This window comes from Myodes glareolus, chromosome 14 (genome assembly GCF_982192425.1).
Source record: "Myodes glareolus chromosome 14, mMyoGla1.1, whole genome shotgun sequence".
NCBI classification, from domain to species: Eukaryota; Metazoa; Chordata; class Mammalia; order Rodentia; family Cricetidae; genus Myodes; species Myodes glareolus.
Window position 1 is genome coordinate 49,437,337 of NC_142039.1, and position 24,660 is coordinate 49,461,996.

General features: G+C 42.7%; 2 protein-coding genes across 5 annotated transcripts in view; one reads left to right on the forward strand and one right to left on the reverse strand.

The window, feature by feature from the left end:
* The window catches only part of Gmds (GDP-mannose 4,6-dehydratase), a 528,555-nt gene extending 520,069 nt beyond the window's left edge, over positions 1-8,486 (reverse strand). Inside the window, exon 1 of the mRNA XM_085699335.2 lies at positions 8,354-8,486. Coding sequence (XP_085555461.1) covers positions 8,354-8,455 — 102 coding nt within the window. The 5' untranslated portion in view covers positions 8,456-8,486. The remainder of the gene's footprint in view (positions 1-8,353) is intronic.
* Positions 8,454-24,660, forward strand: part of LOC125396218 (uncharacterized) — a 157,275-nt gene continuing 141,068 nt past the window's right edge. For 3 of the 4 annotated variants that reach the window (XM_085699337.2, XM_087896492.1, XM_087896491.1), the window contains exon 1: positions 8,454-8,906. In XM_085699337.2, coding sequence (XP_085555463.1) covers positions 8,454-8,789 — 336 coding nt within the window. In that variant the 3' untranslated portion in view covers positions 8,790-8,906. Of the gene's footprint in view, positions 8,907-12,297; positions 12,507-24,660 lie in introns of those variants that run through there. The other variant, XM_085699336.1, reaches the window with a different exon arrangement.

Below are 24,660 nucleotides of genomic sequence, written 5' to 3' on the forward strand. Positions count from 1 at the left end.
TTCTCCAGTACCAAGTTTGCCTGCATACCACCATGTCACACAATGGTGATAATAGACTAAATCTCTGAAAATGTAAGCCACTCCAATTAAATGTTTTCCTTTATAAGAGTTGCCATAGTAATGGTCTCTCTTCACAGCAACGGAAACCCTAACTAAGATACCATTTTGATCTCTTTATCTTTAGAGCCCTTAAATGGAAACCAAGAAAAATGGCAGCGCTTCAGCATGCCTTTCAGAAGTCACAGCATTCCACTTCCCTGGTCTACCTTTACTGCAGTTTTCTGTACTAACTGATCCATCACCCAATGAGCATACAAAGCACTTCCACATTTGCAGACATTTTAAAAGACAAACTACTAGGCAAACACATGTAATCACAACACTAGGAAGTTGAAACAGGAAGATTGCTATGAACTTAAGGCTAGTCTAGGCTACACAATAAATTATAGGATTGCCTGTACTGTAGAGTGGAACTCTGCCTTTTAAAAAAATTTCTTTAGACCAGCAAACCTAGTTTCTAAAACTAGGTACCATCTGTGGTCATGTAAGACAATCTATACAGTGTTAGTCCTCAATAATCACTCTACTAATGTGTATAACTATTCTCCTGAACCCTTGTCTAAATAACTTACCAAGCATCCATAATACTGACAGACAAACTGCATGACTCACTTCTCATATAAGATTTCTGCCAAGGAAACAAAGCCAAATAATTCTGGTTTTCCTACACATCTAGTGATGGTTTTTGTCTAATAAAGAGATTTAGAACCTGTTTCAAAGGATAGGCAAGAGCCAAAACCATAGCTTAATGAGAATGCTCTATTCCCAGCACACCTTCCCCAGTACATACAACTATAGGAGCACATTATATAGGTATATTGTAGACTTTATAACAGAAAGAAAGCCACCAGGATACCCAGTACTCACAAATATAGGAGCACATTACATAGGTATATTGTAGACTTTATAACAGAAAGAAAGCCACCAGGACACCCAGTACACACAACTATAGGAGCACATTACATAGGTATATTGTAGACTTTATAACAGAAAGAAAGTCACCAGGATAATAAGGACAGGTAAGATAGTGACGGTTGTGGTCTGACTATATTTGAATGCTTAGTTATGAGGGAGTGGCATTATTTGAAAAGGATTAGGAAGTATAGCCTTGTTGAAGTAGGTGTGGCCTTACTGGAGGAAGTATGTTACTGGGGATGGGCTTTGAGGTTTTAAAAGTTGACATCAGGCATCAGGCATCAGGATCTCTCTCTCTCTCTCTCTCTCTCTCTCTCTCTCTCTCTCTCTCTCTCTCTCCCTCCCTCCCTCCCTCCTTCCCTCCCTCCCTCCCTCTCTCCCTGTCTTCCTATAGATCAGGATGTGGATCTTAGCTTCTTAGCTACTTCTGCAGCATCACACCTGCCTACTGCCATGATTACCGCTGTCATGCTCCCTGCCATGATTGTAACTGTTAGCAAGACCCCAATTAAATGTTTTCCTTTATAGAGTTTCCTTGGTCATGGTTTCTCTTCAAAGCAAAAGAACAGTAACTAAGATAGTGTTTTTTGATAATCTGTGAAATCAAGTCAGAAACTAATAAAACCTATTAACTAATAAAAATTGACCTTATTTTCAACTGTGGGATTATGAAATCAAATATACAGGAAGTTATGCCAAAGAGGGTCTAGTCAAAAAAGTTCTGAGGCATTGGCCATAAACCATCAAACAAGGTCATGCATAAGCAATAAATATCTGAGTGTTACAAAAATGTGGGATTCCCCTCTGTATGCTGTAAATACCATTGGTTAATAAAGAAACTGTTTTGAGCCTATAGCAGGGCAGAACTGAGCTAGGCAGAGAAAACTAAATTGAATGCTAGAAAAAAGAAAGCAGAGTAAAGCAGAAGCCATGTAGCCCCACTGGAGACAGACACTGGAACTTTACCCAGTAAGCCTCAGCCTTGAGGCAAAACACAGACTAATGGAGATGGGTTAATTTAAGATATGAGTTAGCAAGAAATACGCTTAAGCTATTGGCCAAACAGTACTACAAATAATATGGTTTCTGTGTGATTATTTTGAGGATGAGCAGCCAGCATCAAACAAGCGGGCTCTCTCACAAGTATAGTCTCAGTAAGACCCCTTTCTTTGGTCCCCATATCTTAACTTAGAATTTATATAGTTCAAATCCTAAAGATTTCTAAATACTCTACATTCTTCAATCTTTTAAAACTGCAAATATTTTGTTAAAATAAGATTTTAAATGCTATGTAGTTTTCTCCTTGAATACGGAAATAGACTCCACTACTTATTCAAATCTTCATTTATTATACAAATTTGTAAAATGTTGTAATATACATTTTACTAATACAACTCTTCACTCTGATTTCTTTGGCTCATAACAGTATTTCTTTCTTGGTATTAATGGGGAACAATGTTCGTTAGAGGCTTAAGAGAGCAAAAACCAACAACCTAGCATGCAGGAGTCTGAGATTCAAATCCCAGTGCTAGCACAACTTGTAGGAGGTCTATGAATGTCACATCTCTGTCTCCTTCCCTATTCTGTGACTGTAATAATTTAACTTTAGATCTACAGTCCCAGTATGTAAACCAAACCAAGGGAAGTTTGTATTATGTGTAGACTCTCGTGTGACTCAAACCAGCCTTGAACTCACTATGTAGGCAAGAATGACCTTGATCTTATGATCTTCCTTCCTCCATCTCTCAAGTGAAAGGATTACAGACACGAGCCATCTAGAAATTAAACCTAGAAATCCTAGCATGCTAAGAAAATACTCTTCCAAATGAGTTACATTCTCAGCCCTGGGGAAGCGGGGACTAATTCTGAAGTTAACATACAAATAAAAACCGACATGTTATTTTGCCCTTAAATGTGTGTAAGTTCATTAAGTTATAAGTCATTTTTCCCTAAATGTGAATCTGTTCATCAGGTGTGTGCTATCCAATTCTCCTCTGTACCCTAACAATTTCTTGCTTATACTCAACCAACTACCCACAGGAAATTAGGAAATTACTGAAAATAGAAATCAAGGCCATCCAATACATTTTGAAACAAAGTTATATGGCTTGAATAACCTAACTTTATGTCAAGCAGCATACTCTATCAGTGCAACACTCATCTATATTTCCTGCCATCATTGTACAGACAGGTTTCCAGCTCTTGACCTTGACTAGGTAGTCTACTGTTTAAAAACAGTGAGTAAGAATGGCCCACATAGGCATACATGTTTTAATCCTTGGTCCACAATTGGTAGAACTAGTTAGGATTAGAAGGTGTGACTTCATTGGTGGAGGAGATATATCTCTGGGGACAGGCTTTGAGGCTTCAAAATTCTCTTCTTTTCTCTCTCTCTCTTTCTCCCTTCCTCTTCCCAGCCTGCCCCCCCCCCACCAACTTCCAACTTAACTGAGCAAATGTGAGCTCCTAACTGTTCCTGCCACCATGTCTTTACTCTGCCACCATGGACTCTGACCCTCTGACCCTATAAGCCCCAGATTAAATGCTTTCTTAAGATGCTTTGGTTATAGTGTTTTATCACAATAGAAAAGTAACTGAGACACATGTTCTGTCTTCAGTGCTTCACAATATGGATTCCTGGAACCTTGAATTAGTATTCCTCTCAAGGCTTAGCCAGACCTCAACCACCTCCTTAAACTCTCAGAGGCTTGCTACTATGTGTAAGGAATCTCAGCATGTCAATGCTTTTATATTTAAACACTAATAATAGAATTACTATTAATCACGCTGCTATTCATAGGATAAGGCTCTCTCTACCCAAGAACAACATAGTAATGTTCTACTTGCTGCTCTCTGGCAGGGAACTGCTTAAGACAACAGACATTTGAAAGGGGATAATCCACATATATCTGAGCCACTCAGTCCTCTAAGTCTCAAGCAAAAAGTGCTTTTACTGTCCCTTCGAGAGTTATAAAGAGTCTTGTCAGAAGGCATTTCTACCTTCTTCTAAAAGCTACTACCAGTTAAGAAGAGGTGACTCCGTGTTACTGCTCCTGCAGTTCTAATACCCACATGCGGACTTGCAACTCTAGGTTCCAGGGTATCTAACACCTTCTCTGGCCTCTGTAGCTCCTGAACATATGTAGTATGCATGAAAATCACACAGTAACATAAAATAATAATTTTAATTAAATAAATAAAAGATTGTCTACCATGCCAGACATAGTAGCACATACCTGTAGTCACCACACTGTCAGTGGGGCTGCAGCAGGACGACATAAGAGTTTGGGGTCAGCCTGGGAGCAACAGACTTTGAAGAGGAAACAAACTAAGAATATGATATCATCAGATCATTTGCCTATCAGTTCTGAAGTAACTTTCAAAAAGCTCAAAGATAAATTTTACAACTGTCCTCAAGCCTGGATTAGGCATATTATTTCCATCATCCTCCTGAAAGTTCCTAGTCTTTTTATTTGATTTTGAAGGTGCTTGTTTGTTTATTTTCAATGGACAGGATTAAAGCCAGGGCTTCATGCCTACTAACCACGTACCATTAGTACAATGGTACTAATGTACTGCAACCTCAGTTGCAACCTGCAACCTCAGTTCATCCTTTTGCCTGATGGGTCCAATGATGTAGATTTTATTGAAATCACCTCAAAATACTTTTTGAAAGTGACAGGGCGGAGCAATATAGTAATAAAGTCTGTGCTACTGCATAAGGCCTTGGCTTGTACCCACTATACCAAAAACTAAAAAAGAAAAGAAAAATAAATCTTTTTTAGAAATTGTGTAATTTTATAAGTGATGCAATTTTTTCAAAACATACCAACTGTCCCCAACTCCCCTTTCCACACATCTGCATCTACTGCCTACACTAGTCTCCTCTGCCTCTAGTATTCAATACCTTCTCCTGAACGACTGGAAGGATGCCTTAGTTAGGGATTATACTGCTGTGATTAACACCAGGACCAAACGCAACTTGAGGAGAGGATTTATTTCATCTTACAATATTCAGGCCATACGCCATCACTGAGGGGAGTCAGGCAGGAACCTAGCGGCAGAAACTGAAGCAGAAGCCATGGGGGAATACTTAATCTGCTTTCTTGCTTAGCCTGCCTTCTTATACAACTCAGGACCACCTGACCCACGGGTAGCACCACTCCCACTGTGCCTACGGCCTGCCCACACCAATCATCAATCAAGAAAACCCCTTATAGACATACTGTAAGCAATCTGATGGAGGCATTTTCTCGTTGAGGTTCCTCTTCCCAGACAACTCTAGCTTGCATCACAAGGGAGTACTCACTCATACTGTAAATTCCCTTACAATCTTGGGTTTTATGGGTGCTGTCTTCTCATGTGCATTGTATTCTGCCCCTCAAAAACCTTTGTAGGTACAGAATATAACTTACAGACCTTTGTACCACCAGTGGCCTCAAAACAAACCTGCATAGTGCAGACACACATTGAAGATGTGTTCTGTTAATAGGGAAAGTCAACAATTTTTCAAGGCCCACTAAAAGCCATGTAGGCGGTAACAGTGTGGAAATGAGATTTCTGCCTTAAAGCTGTTTACAAGCAAAATATGTAAATTATCTACAGAACCAACAGGAATAAGTATGTACTAAGAAAGTTCCTTGTGTGGCTCTAGTTGGCAGGATTAATGTGAGAACACTGAAGCATCGAATTAAGATAAAAAGAGTAGGACTTACCCATTCACCTTCACATAATGGCTCCAATGAGGTAGAAGGCAATGATACTCAAAGAACAGCAAGATCCTTTCCTTGAGCACAATCAAGGACAGCAAACATCGCTAGACAATGGTGGCAAGCTTTGGAAATGGCTGGCAGGGAGCCTGAACAGCAATGCAAAGCCAGAGTGTGGCTTTCTTTGAAGGCAATACAATAAGGTACACACTTTGGAAAAGGAGACATAGCTATTACTGAGTCATGAAAAGACAGTAGGGGAGAGCTAGCATAAGAAGCTGGAGAGTAAGACTACAAATAAAGAGCCAACAAGACACCTTGCCTGCCCGCATTACTCTCAAGTAGGAATCTGGGACCCATTTAAGACCTTCACATGAAGCCCTAAGTGCCAGGGCAGGGTCACTTGACTTAACTACCACACACAACCCCACAAAGGGCAAATATATGTGACCTACTAAAGATAATATAACAAGGTGGCTTAGAGCAATGGAGTGTCTCTTGAAGAGTTCAGCTCTCGTGTTCATTAGGTATATGACCAAAAGGACACAATCTCACTTGATTAGGTATAAACCCCCAGGAGAAACTACAGAGGCGGGAGCATAAAGACACTACTTCCAAGTCTTCCTGGACACTCAGTACCAGCAAACCAGTCAAATACAAGCACTCCTGTCTCTTGGATGAGGAGATATAGAATGCCTACAAGAGTGGGTAGCTCAGTAAGTTCCCAGCCAATACTATTAAGATGATGTACAATAAGGCATGGATCCTTGGATTAATGTCGCAGTCCTTCGAGGATCCTTGGACCTCAAGGTTGAGAGTTACTCTCCTAGAAAATATGCCAAAGGAACAGAAGAGCAATTCAATTCATCAGCAAAGAGTTGTGGCAGCTATGGAATTCAGTATAGTGCTGCAGGTATGCCAGGACACCAAGGGAATACCAGCAAGGAAAAAAAAAAAGGCAGAGATACGTGGCAGGGGAGTGATGGGCAGTAGAGTAGAACTCAGAAGAATCTGATTGTCAAAACTGAGAGCAAAGCAGGAGTTTGGAGTTTGAAATGAAGTGAAAAACCAAAAACTTCTGGTCAGGAAGTGATATATTGGATATATTGAACATAGTACTTTGGGAGAACTCTTGCTTGGCCGGGGGGTGAGGGGGAGGACACAGAACACGACTGCCAAGCCTTCCTCTCCGTGAAGAATCTACCAAACAACAGTTTTCAACTACTTAATAGGATTCTACTTCTAAGCTGCACTGATTCAAAATGCTGGCCACTTTAATCGATATAAGCTATACTAATATGGCACATGGCATATTAACAATGCTTTTTAAAAAAAGACTACTGAATGTAATAAACATATGAGCTTAAACATCCATGCTTAAGCATCAATCTGAGAACTTTGGGGAAAGAGAGTCATCTGCAAGAGTTCTCTAGCATTAAAAAAGAGAGAGGGCATCTCTGGGGACAGTTCAGGAGCAGAGCATCTCTTGGGGGCGGGGGGATGGGGGGTCCCAGACTTGATTTTCTTCTTAACCTTTGATCCTTTCCCACCCTTCTATCATACTAAACATTTACTCATTGTAAGTACTTTAAAAGGGTCAAAATAAGAACTGAAAAAATAATCAGTATCCAGGATTGAAACAGTCTGATGTTAGGGGACTGTGTGTCTGCTCCCTTGTAATACTAGAGACCTTTGAGACCAGGTGCAGTCCCAACAAGACACTTCTTACCTGGCCTCAAATAGTACATCTAAAAATGGAAATAAGGACTTTGTTGTGGAAACTAATACTGAGGGTTAACCAAGTGAGTACGATATAATACGTATGTAGATGGAGGGCCTATTAGCTGTTATTATCATCTTGGTTTTAGTATTACTTTGACCGCCATCAGAAGACATTACTTCAACACCGCTGAATCTCACACTGCGCCCTTAGATAAGGCAATGGTTGGTCCTACCTGTGGCAACACCTCTAGGAGACGACTACCATAAATTAGCCATGGTCAGCATTCCACATGGCTCCCAACAATCGAGGCAGCACAGCCTAATTACCTCACCCAAGGAGTTCATGTCTTTGGAATTAGAAACGCTAGTCTCTAGAATTAGAAACTTTTGGACCAGTCTGTCAAGATACGCCCCCAAAATGTGTGAAAACATGACTCTCCCAAGTTTGTATGGAGGAGAGCAAAGTGTGCAAACATGAAGAGGAAAAGCGATCTGTAACTCCTGTTATCTCTTCTCCACCCGGAACTCTGGTAAGGGGTAACCAAACCCTGGCAGCCGCTGGTGTCCCAAACAGGGCAGATGAGCAGGTGAGCGAGGTTGAGCGAAGTGACACCACACACTATTGACAGATCACTGGCCCTTTTCCTTCCCGGCACCAGGCTCTGCAAAGTACGATATTTCTTCCAAGCCCTCTCTTGGGCTCCGTGGAAGAAACGCCACAGTCACCCAGAGGACAGGTGAGACAGAGCGGTCCTGTGCGCAACAAGAGCTCACAACCAGAGCGAGCAGAAAGCCACGCTGCCCGGGCTGAAGCCGGCTCACCCCCGCGGCCGCACACACCTTCCGGGACGCGCCGAGAGCAGTTCCCCGCGCCTCGGCGGCCCTGCGCTGGGACGCGGCCCACGTGCCCCGAGGCCACAGGCCGCTCGTCCCCGCCCCGCACTCACCTGGCCAGTGATGCCCGTGATAAGCGCCACCTTCCTGGGCTTGCCCATCTCGCTGTCCCCAGAGACCTGGGAGCTCGGGCAGCTAGCGGGCGCGTGAGCCATGTCGCCGCGGGCGGGTGAGCGTGCAGCCGAGAGGAAGGCGGAGTGGGACAGGCGGCGGGCCGGCAGAGACGTGAGTGAGCGCGCCAGTCGCCTCACCGAGCAGCAGCGGCCGCCACAGTCTGACAGGGCGCGCGGGAGGCCGGGCGTGGAGCGAGGGGCGGGCCGGCCCAGCCGGGGCGGGCGGCGGGAGCCGGGCTTAGGCCTGGCTGGCGCCGCGTCACTCGTCCTAGCAGCGACGCGTCAGCGGCGCCCCCTACGGCTCCGCCCCCACCGGGGTCTCCACGCTGAGCCACGCCTCCCTGGGAGGCGGGGCCTGAGGACGCCGGGCTCCTGAAAGAGGAAGGATGCCGGACTGCGACCGGGTAGAGGGTGCTGTCTGCCTGGGCCTTGGTCTCCAGGAATCCCGATATCGCCCGATGATTCCGGGAGGAATGACGAGCTGACATTTTCGGTAGGAAAAAAAACTCTGAATTCCAAATCCAGGCATCACAAGCCTGGGGTCACTGACTTTATTAAATAATTTCTGAACCCCTGCTGCTGTGTCTTTGTGAGAAGTCAGTTTTACATTACTTGAGGGCACTAGCTTTTCAAGGCTTCTAAGTGGGCTTACAGATGCGGGGGATGACTAACCTTAACCTCAACCTGACTATCTGAGTCTTCTGGTACTTTTCTAAAGTTTAGAACTAGTTTGGAGGTTCCCAGTAACACCATTCAAGGAACAATATTTACTTTGAGGGCTGGCAGTTCTCAGAAGTCAAGTTTCTGGCCCCACCCGACTTCCTGCATAAGGAAACAGTCAACAAAAAATGCACAGGTCAGTAAACCTGTACGTGACCAATTTGAAGAGGTGGGGTGCCTACTGTGTCTGCTAAATTTGCTTCCGTTTGATAAATGTCACATTGACCGAGAAAAGGGGTCTGGCAAAGGACTCAGATATGGAAGAGTAAGGGAAAGAAACACTGTGGCCCGCACTGCCCTGTTTGTTTCTCCGATAAATAGCCTCAGATCGTCTTTCCAGGTGCAAATAGATCTACTGGGACAGTGCCCAATAGAACGTGAAAGGTGTGAAGAATATGGTGCAAATCTGGAGTCCCAAGACCAGGTGCCCAGACTCCTCAGAAACTTTCCACACTTTGTACATAGGCTTGTCTGGTTTAATGATTTTGACTTTTCTCTGGTGCATTCTCTATGGAAAACGAGACCCAGAAGTTGGAGAAACATATTCATTGAAGCAAGAAGTATCTGAAGTCTAGATGATCTTTAAAGATTGAATTTTTATGTAAATATGTTGTAATGCAAGGATAAATAATTCAACACTTTAAAACTTGCAGACAAAAACTGATACTTAGGGGAAATCTGCCCGATGTGTCCTGTAGCTCTGACACCTCATGTCATACCAATGATCACTGTCCAGTAAGGAATGTATCAATAGAAAAAAAATCATAGAAATCAAATATGTATTGGATGTGCTGGGATGTGTCTTAGTGGTAGATCACTTGTCTAATGGGTGAGCCTCTGGGTCTGATCTCCAACTCTACAAAGCAAATAAATAAAACCGGTATGTTTAGGGCCTGGAAGTGTAGAAAATAGTAAAGAAAATATTTGCAAACTACCTGAGATGGAAAACAAACTGTGTCACTTACACAAGCAAACTTTATTACTATTCTAGAATCTGAAAACTCAAGATCAAGGGTTGATTTCTTCTGAGGCCTGTCTCCTTTGCTTGTAAATGTTACCTTGCATCTTCTCGTGACATTCTTCCTCTATGTGTGCTTGTGTTTCCACTTCATGTTGTAAGGACATTGGTTATGGGACTACATATGGTGTATGGACTACCCTAATGACTTCACTTTACCTTAATTATCTTACTAAAGAGCCTGTTTCCCAGCCAGCAACCTGGCTTGGTAGGTAAAGGCACTGGCCCCCAAGTCTGCTTCCTGAATCAATCATCCAGACGCACACAGTGGGAGAAAAGAGCCAATCCTGCAAGCTGTCCTCTGACCCCAACATGGGGTCACACTTTTAAAAGCTAATAATAACAAGTGAAATGATCACAAAATAAAAAGTATCCTCTTTACAATAACTTTTTCATTTTATGTGTTTTTTTTAAGTTTTTTGTTTTGTTTTGTGGCTTTGGGATTATTCCTTGGTTTTGATTGTTTTTATTTTGAGACAGAGTCTCCTGTAGCCCAGGGCTGGCCTACAAGGCATTACATAGCTGAGAATGACTTTGAGTTTCTATGGCCCTGCCTCTACCTCCCGAGTGCTCAGGTTAGGACCACTACAGCCTGTTTATGTGGTCCTGGGGATCAAACCCAGAATATTGTGTACACAAGGCAAATACTCTACCAGCTGAACTAGCCACCAGCTGTCTTTTGTAAAGACTCAATTTTGAGGCAATGAAGTCTAATACTTCAGCATATAAACTGATAGAGGAACAGACACGATACATCTCACAACAGAGGGGAAAAAAGAGATTTTTCTTGTTGGTTTGGAAGTATGGAAGACAACTCACAGTAGCGTCACTGTTGTAATTTTCCCAGTGGTCATCGGGGGATGTGCACAGTCAGCACAGGGTCTGACAACATGAGACTACATTAGCCAGAGGGGAACTGTGTTAGTCTAGCACAGTAATTCTCAACCATGTGAGATTTTTGTAACCCAGAGGACATTTGACAGTGCCTGAAGACCTTTTTTACTGTAACAAACGGAACTGCACTATTGGTATTTGGTGATTAAAGAATAACTCTGTCGCTGAACATCCTACAAAGTACAGCCCAGCTGACCCAAAGTATCAACACAGCTCATCCCCTGTATCCATTTATTCTGCATCCATCTACTCAACCAAATTTGTGTTATGTACCAAGAAGTTAAGACTACAGTGGGATGGTCAATCTTATTTTTAATTTTTTATTTATCCCAGTTCCCCCTCCTTCCCCTCCTCTTACTCCTCCCCACATCTTCTCCCTTGCCCATCCCCCATCCACTCCTCAGAAAGTGTAAGGCCTCCCATGGGGAGTCAACAAAGTCTGGCATATCAAATTGAGGCAGGACCAAACAAACCCCTCACCCCTGTATCAGGGCTGAGCAAGGTATCCCTCTGTAGGGAATGAGCTCCAAAAAGCCAGTTCATGCACTAGGGATAAATCTTGGTCACACTGCCAGTGGCCCCACAGACTGCACAAGCCACAGAAGTGTCACTCACACTCAGAGATCCTAGTTTGGTCCTATGCAGGTTCCCCAGCTATCAGTCCAGAATCCGTGAGCTCCCCTAGCTCAGGTCGGCTGTCTCTGGGTTTCTTCATCAAGATCTTGACCCCTTTGGTCGTGTACTCCCTCCTCCCTCTATTCGACTGGACTTTGGGAGCTCTGCCCAGTGCTTCGCTGTGAATCTCTGCATCTGCTTACATATTTTTATTTTTATAGGGAGTGGGAGTGCTATGGATGCATGGAGCTCTTGTGGAGGTCAGAGGACATACTTTAGGAGTCAGTTCTTTTGCTCTACCATGTGAATCCCAGGGACTGAACTCAAGTTATCAGGCTTGGCAGCAAATGCCCTATCTGTTGAGGCAGTCCTGTGATGGCTAATCTTAATTGTCACCTTGATTGGATCTGGAATCCATCTAAGACTTTCTTCTAGGCTGGTATATGGGAGTATTTCCGGGAAGGGTTAGATGAAGAGAGGAGACCCTCCCCCATAGTGTATGACACCTTCCAGCAGCCATCCAGATTTAAAGAACTCCAAGGAAAAAGCAATGCTACTTTGCCTGGCCTCCTTCTGTTCTTGCTAGTGAGTGCATCTTTCTTGTTTTTGCTGCCACTGCTGCTGCCATCTTTTGCAGATATCAGAACCCAGGTCCAGTCCTCCAGTGTGATTGAAAGACCAGCAGTTCTCCAGGAATCCTCAAAACCTTCAGCTGAGATTTCTGAGACACCTTCATGGACTGAAGGGCTATCGGGTTCTAATCCTATCCATCATGCAAATGACCATTCTTAGGCTACCTAGTCTCTACCATGTAAACCAACCTAATAAATCTCTTTCTATCATATACATCAGTTCTATTGGTTCTGTTCCTCTAGAAATCCCTGACTAATGCAATGATCATATCTTAAAGAACATATATTGACAAGTCTCCCTTTGTTATTCCCTGAGTAACACAGTGTAACAACCACCTACACAACATTTGTGAAGTATTAGGTATTAAAGATGATATAAAAGATACTGGATGGTATGCATAGTTTATAAACTTCATACAAAAGACTTGATCATCTGTGGATTTTGATATTTGGAGGAAACTAGCAGGGATGTAGAGGTGTCCTGGAACCAGCCTCCCTTAGATAATGAAAAACAGCACAGTTGTTTTACCTGTGCACAGTGGCCATGACTACAGTAAGACACGAAACAGTTCCACTGCCCCAATCTATGCCTCCTGCTAAATTTTCATGGCCACACCACTTACCTCGCACCCCTCTCTCTAATTCCTAAACTACTCGTCTGGTCTCCATTTCTAAAATTTTATTATTAGGAGAGTATTTATTATAAATTGATCTTATAGTCTTTGGGATTAGCTTTTTCACTCAGAGTTCCCTGTTGTTATGTTTATTAATAGTTGCTGTGGAACGCTGTCCCCTCTTCACTAGCAGGAGACCCTCACAAGATTGTGCATTAATAGTCCATTAATATTCCATTGTGAAGAGGAGAGAAAACACATGTGTTTAGCACAAAGGGCTAATGAGGCAACACACTAGACACCTGTGTCTCTGAGTCTTCTCAAAATGCATAAGCCATTAATGACTATGGGAGTGGGACGGTGGCTTTCTTTCAGTAATGTAGGTGCCTGTAAGTCATCAGTGTTCCTCTAGGAAATCCTTTATGCTCCCATAAGTAAGTGTAAATAAACTCTTTAGTTTACCAAACTAGGCTTTGAAAGAATAGGTTTGGTCTGTTGTTGTTCATCCTTGTCTGAGATAAAGAGATGTTTATCCGTATCTTCTCAAGCAAAGTTAATGCAGCAATAGTCCATTTGTTTCATTGTAGTATAGTATCCTATCATATGGATACACCACAGCTTAACTACTCATCTATTTCTGGACTGTGTCCACACTGAGGCTCTTATAAATGAAGCTGCTACCACCATTTATGTATTGGTTTTTGTGTAAAAAGTTCATTTTACACAAGGTACACTTACTAGATATTATAGTAATTACCTTTCTTTCTTTCTTTCTTTGCTTTTTTGGGGGGGAAGGGTTTGAGACAGGGTATCTCTGTGTAATAGCCTTGGCCACACCGTCTTGGAACTCACTCCATAAAACAGGCTGGCCTTGAACTCACAGAGAACCACCTGCCTCTGCCTTCTGAGTGCCGGGATTAAAGGAGTGCACCACCACTCCTTTCCAGGACAGGCTCCAAAGGTACAGAGAAACCTGTCTCAGGGGGTAGGGGGACGGAGTGTGCCACCACTGCCCAACAACATTTCATTTTTTTTTTTAACGGAACTGTTTTCTTGCAAGGATTTTGTAACTATAGAATTTACTGTAATAAATGCCTGCCATGGTTTAATCATGTCAACTCCATGGGATCTGAATCAAATAAAATACTCAGAATATGTGTATGTATGTATACATATATATCATAATTCTTTATTGATTCTTTGGGAATTTCACATCATGCACCCCAATCCCACTCACCTCCCAGTCTCTCCATATCTGCTTCTCACCCTTACAGCATCCCCCTCCAAAAGAAAACCAAACAAACAAAAACCAAATTAACTAAAAACAAAACAACAAAAAGAAAACACCTCTTTCCCACCTCTGCAACACCTCTTCATTTGTCCTAGAGGTGTAGGAAGCTTTCTTATCAGGACCACCAGCCCACAAATAACAACATGGAGTTGTCTTATTATTTATGAAAGCTGGCCTTAGCTTAGGCTTTTCTCTAACTAGTTCTTATAACCTAATTAACCCATGATTTTCATCAATGTTCTTCAACATGGCTCAGTTACCTCTCCTCTGTATGACATGTCTAACCTGCTCCGAGTCTTCTGGCATCACTCCTTTCTCCTTCCCAGAGTCCTCTGTGCCCCTGGAAATCCCACCTAACATCTGCTTGCCTAGCTATTGGACATTCAGCTCTTTATTAAACCAATCACAGTGACACATCTTCACACAGTGTACATAAATATTTTGCAACATAGCAACATTGGGAGTTAGGATGTGTCGGGTAGTATACCCTTTCGTCCATTGCAATGAGTCATTAGTCTGGTTCAAGGCCTCTGGGACACAATCATCACTGGCCCCTCACCTTTGAAACTCCTCTCAGATATCCCGCTTTTGCCCCGAGTTATGGAGATCCTACAGCTACCAGCTATCATTCTGCAGGACCAGTCCCTTCACACATGTGCTCCTGCAGATCATAGATGGTATAGATGTTAGGGTAGGCCAACTCAAGGCCCAGGATGTGGGTCTGGTAGTAGCTGAGCTTGTCGGTCTGGGCTACTCAGATGACCTCCCTTGAGTGAAGGGTGCAGCCAGCTCTCCTGCCTTTGGGGCCAGCTCTCACGCGCCTGTGGTGAGAAGTGGGGCCATCTCTTCCTAGTGGAGGGAAGCTGCTCTCCTGCGGCAGTGTCCAACCAGGGGCAGGGCCTGCTCAGCCCAGCCTTCAGATTTCAGCACACATGATTCCTATAGCCCCTTGCGGTAACATGGACCATGGATGTTGACATAGACTCTGGCTGCTGCATGGCCACTGAACCAGGCATGGCCCTAGGCAGGAGCTTGGGCCAGGACATCACCAAGGCCCCAGATAACAAAACAGGCTACCCAGATCAATATGGCCCTGGGCGGCAGCACGGTCCTTGGACACCAGCATGATCACAAGTGGTGGCCAAGACCCCAGGCATCCTTGTGGTCTCTAGTGACAACATGGGTCATGGATGTCAACACAGACCCCAGCTATAGTATGACTATGAACTCAGACATGGCCTGATATCACCCTGGCCCTGGATGGCAAGCAGGCTTCTCACATCAGCCTGTTCCTGGCCACCTTCACTTCTTCTATTCTGCCTCTTTCCACGAAACATGAATCTTTCTGCTTCTCTTTCTCTACCTTCTCCACCATATATTTGCCCATAATAATGGCACCTACTCACCCAGACTGTGAGGACCCAGGCTGGCCTGTGGGAGTCTTTCACCCACCTAGGCCCAGTCAAGATATTCAGATTTGGGAGCAAGAAGGAGTAACATAGAAGACACCCCCGCCCCCGCCCCCCCCCCCGCCCCCCCCCGCCCCCGCATAGTAGGCGATGTCTTCCGAGCACAACCTAGATATAAAGATGTCTATGGAAAAGTCTGTGCTGCTTGCTTACCAGCCTTTGCTTCTTACTGGTTAGTGTATCTACCCCACTGCTACAGTTGCTGCTACTATTGTCTTCTGCTGTTGCAGCCAGGATACAGCTTCTCCAGGAATCTTCCAAGAAGCATGGACAGAACTGCTGAGATATTCAGCTTCATGAACTGAGCAACTACTGGCTTCTCAGCCTCTGCTTTGTAAGCATAGTTAGAACCACTGAGATGTTCAGCTTCTTGGACTGAGCAGCTAGTGGCTTCTCAGCCTTGTACAGACAGACATTGGAACTATGTAGCTCTGATCAATTATCAGCCTTTCTAATTAATTGTTAGAAAGCCCATTACTAACATAATCCCTTTCTGATTGAAAAGCTATATCTATAGCAGTCTATGTATCAGGATTTGACTTCTGATTGACATGGTACTACAATAGAGTTAAACTCTAGACTTGACTGTTTTAACTATGACTAAAATATCAATAAAATGGTCACAACATGTGTGAGTTTCTTTGCGATGGAAGATTTAGAGCAAGCGAAAGCCTGCAGGGGAGATGCAAACCCCATTTCCATTTACCTTTCTTCCCCTTCAGGATTATGCCAGTTTTCTAGTTCAGGCAAGAAACAGGATATAAGGGCGAGATTTTGGGATAAAAATTATCTAAGATCAATCTCTTCTGGGCATGAGACGGCAAATACCTGTTCTTCTACTCCAATAATATAATTATATTACATCCATCTTCCATAGAGAACACAGTAGAAGCAGCAGGCTACAAGCACACTGTAATTCCTAGGAACTTTCTGAGATCATCTTGACTTAGTAATATACCATTCCACTAATGGACTCACACAGTAAGTATTTGTTTTGGTACTCAGTTTTGAATTAATTTTTATTTTTTTGTTTATTTTTTTGGATCTCTTTATGTTGTCCAAGCTGACTTTAAACTCCTGGACACAAGTGATCCTCCTGTCTTGACCTCCCAAGCTGCTTGAACTTTCAACACATGCCACCACACTTCTGGGTGTGGGTGATAAAAAGAAAGGAGACCTTTATTTATCTTACACGACTGTTCATACAGTTTTCCATTGGGTAGACCTCTAACTTCAGGCAAATGTCTATTGAAAGTACAAGATCCAGACGATATGCCTTTGTGTGTCTTCCCCTGCAAGCCTGTGTTACACCTAAACTCCTTTTGTCTCCTGCCTCTTCATTTTCATTTAATTGAAAATTTTTAAAAAGATGGATTAATAATTTTCAAGGTAAAAGAATTTAGGAAAGATTTCCATTCTGATAATCTTAGTTTATCAATGCATGTGAGTAGCACCTTAGAAGTATTGCTGCATGGTTCACTCTGAATATGCTCTGGAAAAGCTCAGCTTCATTTTTCCATCTGTGGCAGAAAACCCAGAGGAGAAACCCGTATGATGTGTTAAGTCTTTTTTGGCTCCTATTTTCAACATTCTCCTTGTAGAATTTGAGCATATATCCATGTCCACGCCTCCCTTTGTGCCATTAATTAAAGCCCTGCCCAATAAAAGAGGATCTCCAATAACATAAAACACCAGAGATGAAGTAATACATTGTTCCTTAAATTAGATGAGGTAATAAAACACCCTAGACTGCCTGTGGAGACTTGCCAGGACCTGGCTACCAGTCTGATCACTATAATATGTCAAAACTGCCTCAAGGCTAAGATATTGGTCTCATTTTAAATTCTGAGGCCCCTCTTGCCAGGGAGACTTCACCTGTTTCTACTAAAATGTTTAACATGTTAAAGATGCTGTCATAAATCTCAGGCTCTTTCAGTTGTGGTCCACTGTACCATGGAATAGCTTCTACTCTTCCTTTTTGTATTTGACGCCCAGTATTGAATGTGTCCTAATCTGCAGTTAGGATTATAAAGGCAAGCACCTTGAATCCTATGCACTACAGAATCTGATAGACTTTTTGGGATGATCAGTAAAGAGAACTCCAATCCTAATGATTTTTTTAATGTTTCATATAATGCGTTTGTTTGAAGATTTAATTTCTTATTGTTTTATGTGCTTGCCTTCCTGGGTTTATATGTACCACCACGTGTGTGCAGGAGGGCTCAGAGGTCATAAGAGGACACCAGATCACCTAGAACTAGAGATATAGGAAGTTGTGAGCCACCATGCGGGTGACGGAACTGAACCTGGGTCCTCTGCAAGAGCAGGAAGTTCTCTTAACCCCTGACTGCTCTTCCATTCCTACAGTGTAGCTTTGTTTTGCTTTGGTTTTGTTGTTATTGTTTTACTTGCTCCTCCATCCTGGAGAGCTTCTTTTAACTTGTGGGATCCTGCTTTGGGGAATTCACCTTAGGACAAGAAAGTGCCCTGATCATTAGTGAAATGTCTCTCTTTTGAGATGACAGTGGGTAGAACCATGACATCATCCTTAGACACAGTTTTAGTGTAACTTAGCTCAAATTCTCAGAGAAAATGAGCTGTGAAAAAGTGAAGAGTTCTTTGGAAACTTTACCAAATAGCAGTAAACGATGGTGAGGTCATAGCCTTCAGCCACTGGCATCAGGGGAGATAGATAGTGGTGACCAAATCATAGCCTTCAGTCACCGGCATCAGGAGAGATGATGCTGACCAAAACAACATCAATTTCAGTCCTGACAACTTGACTGTAAAAGGAACAGCGGGCTGCTTCCCACCGCCTGCCTGGCTAGCTTTCCCCAAAATAATTACATGGAAACTGTATTCATTTAAACTCTGCCTGGCCCATTATCTGTAGCATCTTATTGGCTAACTCTCTCATATGGATTCAACCCATTTCTAATAATCTGTGTCTCACCACGAGCTCGTGGCTTACCGGGAAAGATTCAGCATGTCTGACCTGGCAGCTTCATGGCAGGCAGCTCTCTGACTCTGCTTCTTTCTCCCAGCATTCTGTTCCGTCTACGCCACCTAAGGACTGGCCTATCAAAGAGGCCAAGGCAGTCTCTTTATTAACCAATGAAAGTAACACATAGACAGATGACCCTCCTCCATCACATGACCTTGGTCACAAATAATCACTGGATCATCACTGCATCGTGACTCCAAAGGCCTCTGGGAAACACCTGCTGACTAAGTCAGCAGGGTAATTCCATTCTTCTTGTCAGAGAGTGAGGGGACTGTAGAAAGGGTACACCCCTAGCCACAGAGACCCAATGGATAGGATTTCTCAGCCTGGTAAGTCACTGTCACCTATTCAAGGCAAACGTCCTCCTCTTAGTGTCATTACCAGAAATGCAGGATCCCTTTGGCGGGTTCTTAGTCTTCTGGATAAAAGAATTGAAAACCAGACTCAGAAGGAAACTTGAGGGCAATATTATTGGAATTTGAGAGAAAAAAAAAATTTCACAAGGCAGACAGCTGAAGATTTTAGCAGCTACCAGGAAGAAGATGGTGGAGAGAAGAGACAAGGTCACATTTTTCTCAGATAGACATTAAAGAAGCAGGATGGCTCAGCAATGAGAGTCAGAGCATTGGCCTGGCTGGGAGGTTTCTTCAAAAAAAATGAATATGAGAAGCAGAAGGAGGGAAAACGTGAGCAATAGGCAGGACCAGAGGGAACCTTCATCCGATGATGGATGGCGATACAGACGGAGACCCACATTGGAGCACCGGACTGAGACCCCCAAGGTCCAAATGAGGAGCAGAAGGAGGAAGAACATAAAAAAAGGAAATCAGGACCGCGAGGGGTGCGTTCACCCACTGATACAAGAGGACTGATCGAATGAGAGCTCACCAAGGCCAGCTGGACTGGGACTGAACGAGCATGTGATCAAACCGGATTCTCTGAATGTGACTGACATGGGGGCTGACTGAGAAGCCATTGACAATGGCACTGGGTCTTGTTTCGTCTGCATGTACTGGCTGTTTGGGATCCTAGTCTGTTTGAATGCTCACCTTCCTAGGCCTGGAGGGAGGGGGGAGGAACTTGAACTTCCCACAGGGCAGGAAACCCTGACTGCTCTTTGGACTAGAGAGGGAGGAGGAGAGTGAGTGGGGGGGGGGAGAGGGAGTGGGGGAGGAGAGAGGGAGTTGGGGGGGAGGTGAGGGAGTGGGGGGAATGGGAGGGTATGGGGAGGAGGGGAGGAAGTGGAAATTTTTATAAACAGACAAATAAAAAAAAAGAAAAAAATGAATATGCTCTGAGTGCCAAATCAAACAGGTTGAAAATTTTTTCCAGCACTCCCCTAAAAAAAAAAAAAAAAAAAAAAAGAGGGGGGGTAACCCCACATCGGATGCACTTAACAGTGAGGACTACAAGCAATTGCATGAAGGGATTATCTTTACATGTGCTGTGTTGCTCTTCTCCTTTTGAATTCAGAATGCTCTATGTGGTTGCAGAACAAAGTTTCTCCTCCCAGAAGAGGCCTTAGGTCTTCCTTGAGTAAATGAACTTCCTATTCTCTCTAGGTGAGAGTGTTATCAACTACTGACCAGGTCATTTCAAAAGGGAGTTACTGACAGGTAACCATAAAATAGGCTCAAGCTCTGGAGCCAGGCAAGGAGGGCAGGAGGTACTGGGAAATTAAAGAAGATTCATGGAGTCACAGGCAGATGCGGTATGCTTCCTTCATTCTGGGCAAAAGTCTCAAGGACATTTATACAGAAGCCACACAAAAGTAGCATCTTGTAAGAACTGTCTACATACTGAGTTATGTAACATGTTTGATGTTTACTATGGATCCCCCAGATACCCAGTAACTGTCACCTTCACTACGTCATTCTTCATATCCACACCTATGCCATTTTGTCTAAACCTTTATCCAAGCCTTATTGCCTCTATTTCCATTATTCTACCCCTTTTAGACAGCACTTTATAAAAAAAGGGCCCATAGGATTTTACTTTTACCCATAATACAACAGTATAGGGAAGAACAACATATAACAATCAACATGTAGAAAAATAAAAATAGATCCATATCTATCACCATGCATAAAACTCAAATCCAAATGGATCAAAGACTTCAACATAAAGCCAACCACACTGAATCTTGTAGAAGAAAAAGTGGAAAGTACAGTTGAATGCATTGGCACAGGAGACTACTTCCTAAATATAACCCCAGCAGCACAGACAATCAGAGAAACATTAATAAATGGGACCTCCAGAAACTGAGAAGCTTCTCTAAAGCCAAAGACAGGGTCAACAGGACAAAACAGGAAGCAGCCTATAGAATGGGAAAAGATCTTCACCAACATTTGGACAGAGGACTGATCTCCGAGATATACAAAGAACGCAACAAATTGGTCATCAGAAGAATAAATAATCCAACAAAAATAATGGGGTACGGACCTAAAAAGAGAACTCTCAACAAATGAATCTAAAAAGGCTGAAAGACACAAGGAAATGCTCAACATCCTTAGCTATCAGAGAAATGCAAATCAGAGTAACTCTGAGATTCCATCTTATACCTATAAGAATGACCAAGATTAAAAACACTGATGACAGCTTATGCTGGAGAGGATGTGCGGTAAAGGGAACACTTCTCCATTGCAACTGGTATTGCCACTTTGGAAATCAATATGGAGATTTCTTAGAAAATTAAGAAACAACCTACCTCAAAACTCAGAAAGAACACTTTTGGTTATATACCCAAAGGATGCTCAATCATACCACAAGGACATGTGCTCAACTATGTTCATAGCAGCATTATTTGTCATATTCAGAATCTAGAAACAACCTAGATGCCCCTTGATTGAAGAATGGATAGAGAAGATGTAGTACATTTACACAATGGAGTACTACATAGAGAAAAAAAATGACATCTTGAAATTTGCGGGTAAATGGATGGATCTAGAAAACATCATATTGAGTGAGGTAACCTAGTCCCAGAAAGATAAATATAATATGTACTCACTCATAAATGACTTTTAGACATAAATCAAAGAAAAAAACATCAGCCTACAATTCACAATCCCAGAGAACCTAGAAAACAAAGAGGACACCAAGAGAGACATACATGGATCTAATCTACATAGGAAGTAGAAAAAGACAGGATCTCCTGAGTAAACTGGGACTGTGAAGATCATGGAAAAGGATAGAAGGGGAGGGGGAAAGAAGGGGAGTAGAGAAAAATATATAGCTTAATAAAAGTAATAAAAAAAAGAAAATTCAAAAGCATAATAGATGTGAAACATTCTTACATAGATAGATAGATAGATAGATAGATAGATAGATAGATAGATAGATAGATAGATAGATAGATAGATAAATGGAAGTCATTTCTATAGGTTTGAAAGCTTCTTTTCTTCACTTCCTGTTTATTCAAATGATATTTTATCCTTCTTGGGTCTTTGATGGAGAATAAAGACTTGATAGTTATAGTTTTATAGTTTTACAGTTTTGCTTGTCACCAAATTCAGAAGAGAAACTTACATTAGAGATGTAAAGTTTGTAAGGTTGGGGGACGAAGAGGGAGGAGGAGGGAGAGTGGGGGGAGTGGGAGGGTGTTGGGAGGGGGGGCGGAAATGGAAACTTTTATAATTTAATAAAATTTACTTAAAAAAAATGCATAAAAACTTAAATTGATTATCTAAAAAAGCAGTTTTGAGATCTAGAAAGATAGGTTTAAGATGAAAATACAAGCTATAATAAAAATAGTTTAGGTATGAAACTTTAAATTCATCAAGCTAAGAGAGATAATAGAATATTTTCTCTGAATATGCCAAATACAAATGGAATGTAAATGTAATTCTTATTTGGTAATTGTTCTTATTGTAAATATTTTTCTATGTTAAAAAGCCTTTCCTTTTTATTTAGACAAAAAGGTGAAATGTGGAATAAGTTTTTGTACACTGTAAAGATGTGTCACTCTGGTTTAATAAAATGCTGAATGGCCAATAGTTAGGCAGAATTTCGGGGGTAGAGAGGACACTGGGAAGAAGAAGGTAGTGTCACCAGGAGAAGCAGAGCAACCAGGATGGGCTCTATGGAGATGAGGTAATAAAGTCACGAGTCAGAAAGTAAATTAAAAGAAATGGTTTAATTTAAGTTATAAGAACTAGTTAGAAACAAGCCTGAGCTAACAGCCAAGCTTTCATAATTAATAAGTCTCTGTGTCATTATTGGGAGACTGACAGTGTGATGAAAAAGTCCGACTATGGCCAAGATTCCAGACCCTGTTGGGTTTTTTTTTCCTCTCAAACTCCAATAAAAGTATCTCTCTGATCCATTCTTACATTGTTTTATCTACAAGACCAAGAAATGTCAAAAGGACCACTACCCCCCTGTGATGCTACGACTTCCTCATGCTTAATTGGCGTGAGAGAGGCGAGGACGTCAGAGTTGTCCAAATACTGCCTTCCCAGAAAGGTGACTCTTTACATTTGCTTTTCCACTCAATGTCACAGAGCAGGAAGAACCTGTTATCTTTGCCTTCTCTCTAGTTCCTTCACATGGTGTTTTAAATTATAAAGAGAAGCTTCTAGAATACCTGCTCCTCTCTTCAGGACACTTGAATTGACTTATAGGAAAGTAGTGTGTTTGAAAAGAAAATTGCTGGTGCTGTCTCAGGAGGTTCCAGATCCAGGGGACCTTTGAGAAAGAAAGGACTAATAAAGCCACTCTGCAGGCAAGACTAGCATGAGTGTTTCTCATCTGTTGTCTCATTGTAGCTTGTTGTGTCCTTTGAAGGAGTCCTGTAATGGAGAGTTGAGCAAGAAGCTCTATCCTGATTTCTCTGAGGATAGATGTTTCTCTCTTCATGAAGCCCCTTCAGATGAATATCCTGGGCTTCTTCACAGCATAGGACTCCCATGGCATTTAGACGTCCCACATGGTAGGTGGCCTTCCAAAGGCAGATGTTTCTATGTTATCTCCTTTTCTAGACATGGTTTGAAGTGGACAAAATCAATATTCTATTTTAGGCATTTCATCCATAATTATCCTAATGCCTGGTATTATCTCTGTCTGTATTAGTTAAGTTTCACTGTGATCAAATACCCTGAGAAGCACTTAAGAGAGGGGAAGGGCAGGGCAGTGGTGGTGCATGCCTTTAATCCCAGCTCTTAGGAGGCAGAGGCAGATGGACCTCTGTGAGTTTAAGGCCTGGTCTACAGAGTATGTTCCAGGACAGCCAGGATTACACAGAAAATCCCTATCTTGGGGGAAAAGAAGGAGGAGGAGGAGGAGGAGGAGGAGGAGGAGGAGGAGGAGGAGGAGGAGGAGGAGGAGAAGGAGGAGAAGGAGGAGAAGGAGAAGAAGGAGGAGAAGGAGAAGAAGGAGAAGAAGAGAAAGGGAAGAGGAATGCTTTATTTTGGACCAGAATTTGAACGAGTCCAGTCTATCCTGACAGCAAAGCCACAGTGAACTTCAGAGCTGCAACAACTCTTATTTCGGGAGGCCAGGTGCCAGAGAGTATGGGTCAGAAGGAAGACTGAGTATAGCCTTCAGCTGCATCTCTCAGTGACTCACTTCATCCAGCTAAGCCCTTCCTTCAAAGCTGGAGCCAAAGTGTTCAAATACATGAGCAGGAGGGGGTCCTTTCAGGTCCAAACCGTGTGATCTATTTAACTATTTGTCAAATCCAAAGTTAAAGTCAAATGACCATTTGTGGGGCAGAGAATTAACCTCACAGGACCATTGTAACAAAGATTTCCGAACTGAAACCGAAAAGTATGGACTAGAAGTCCCAAGTTAAGATGCCACAGGATAGTCTTCTCCCTGGGGGCTCTGGTGAAGTCTCTTAGTATTTTCCTAACATTTGTTTTTTTGCTGGTAAACTTGGTTCAGTTGGCTTATTAAACCTATGACCTTCCTATCTGCCTTTGACGCCAGAAGGTGTTCTTTTTGTATGTTTAGATTTCCCTTTTTATATAAGGATCCTATTAATATTGGTTTGG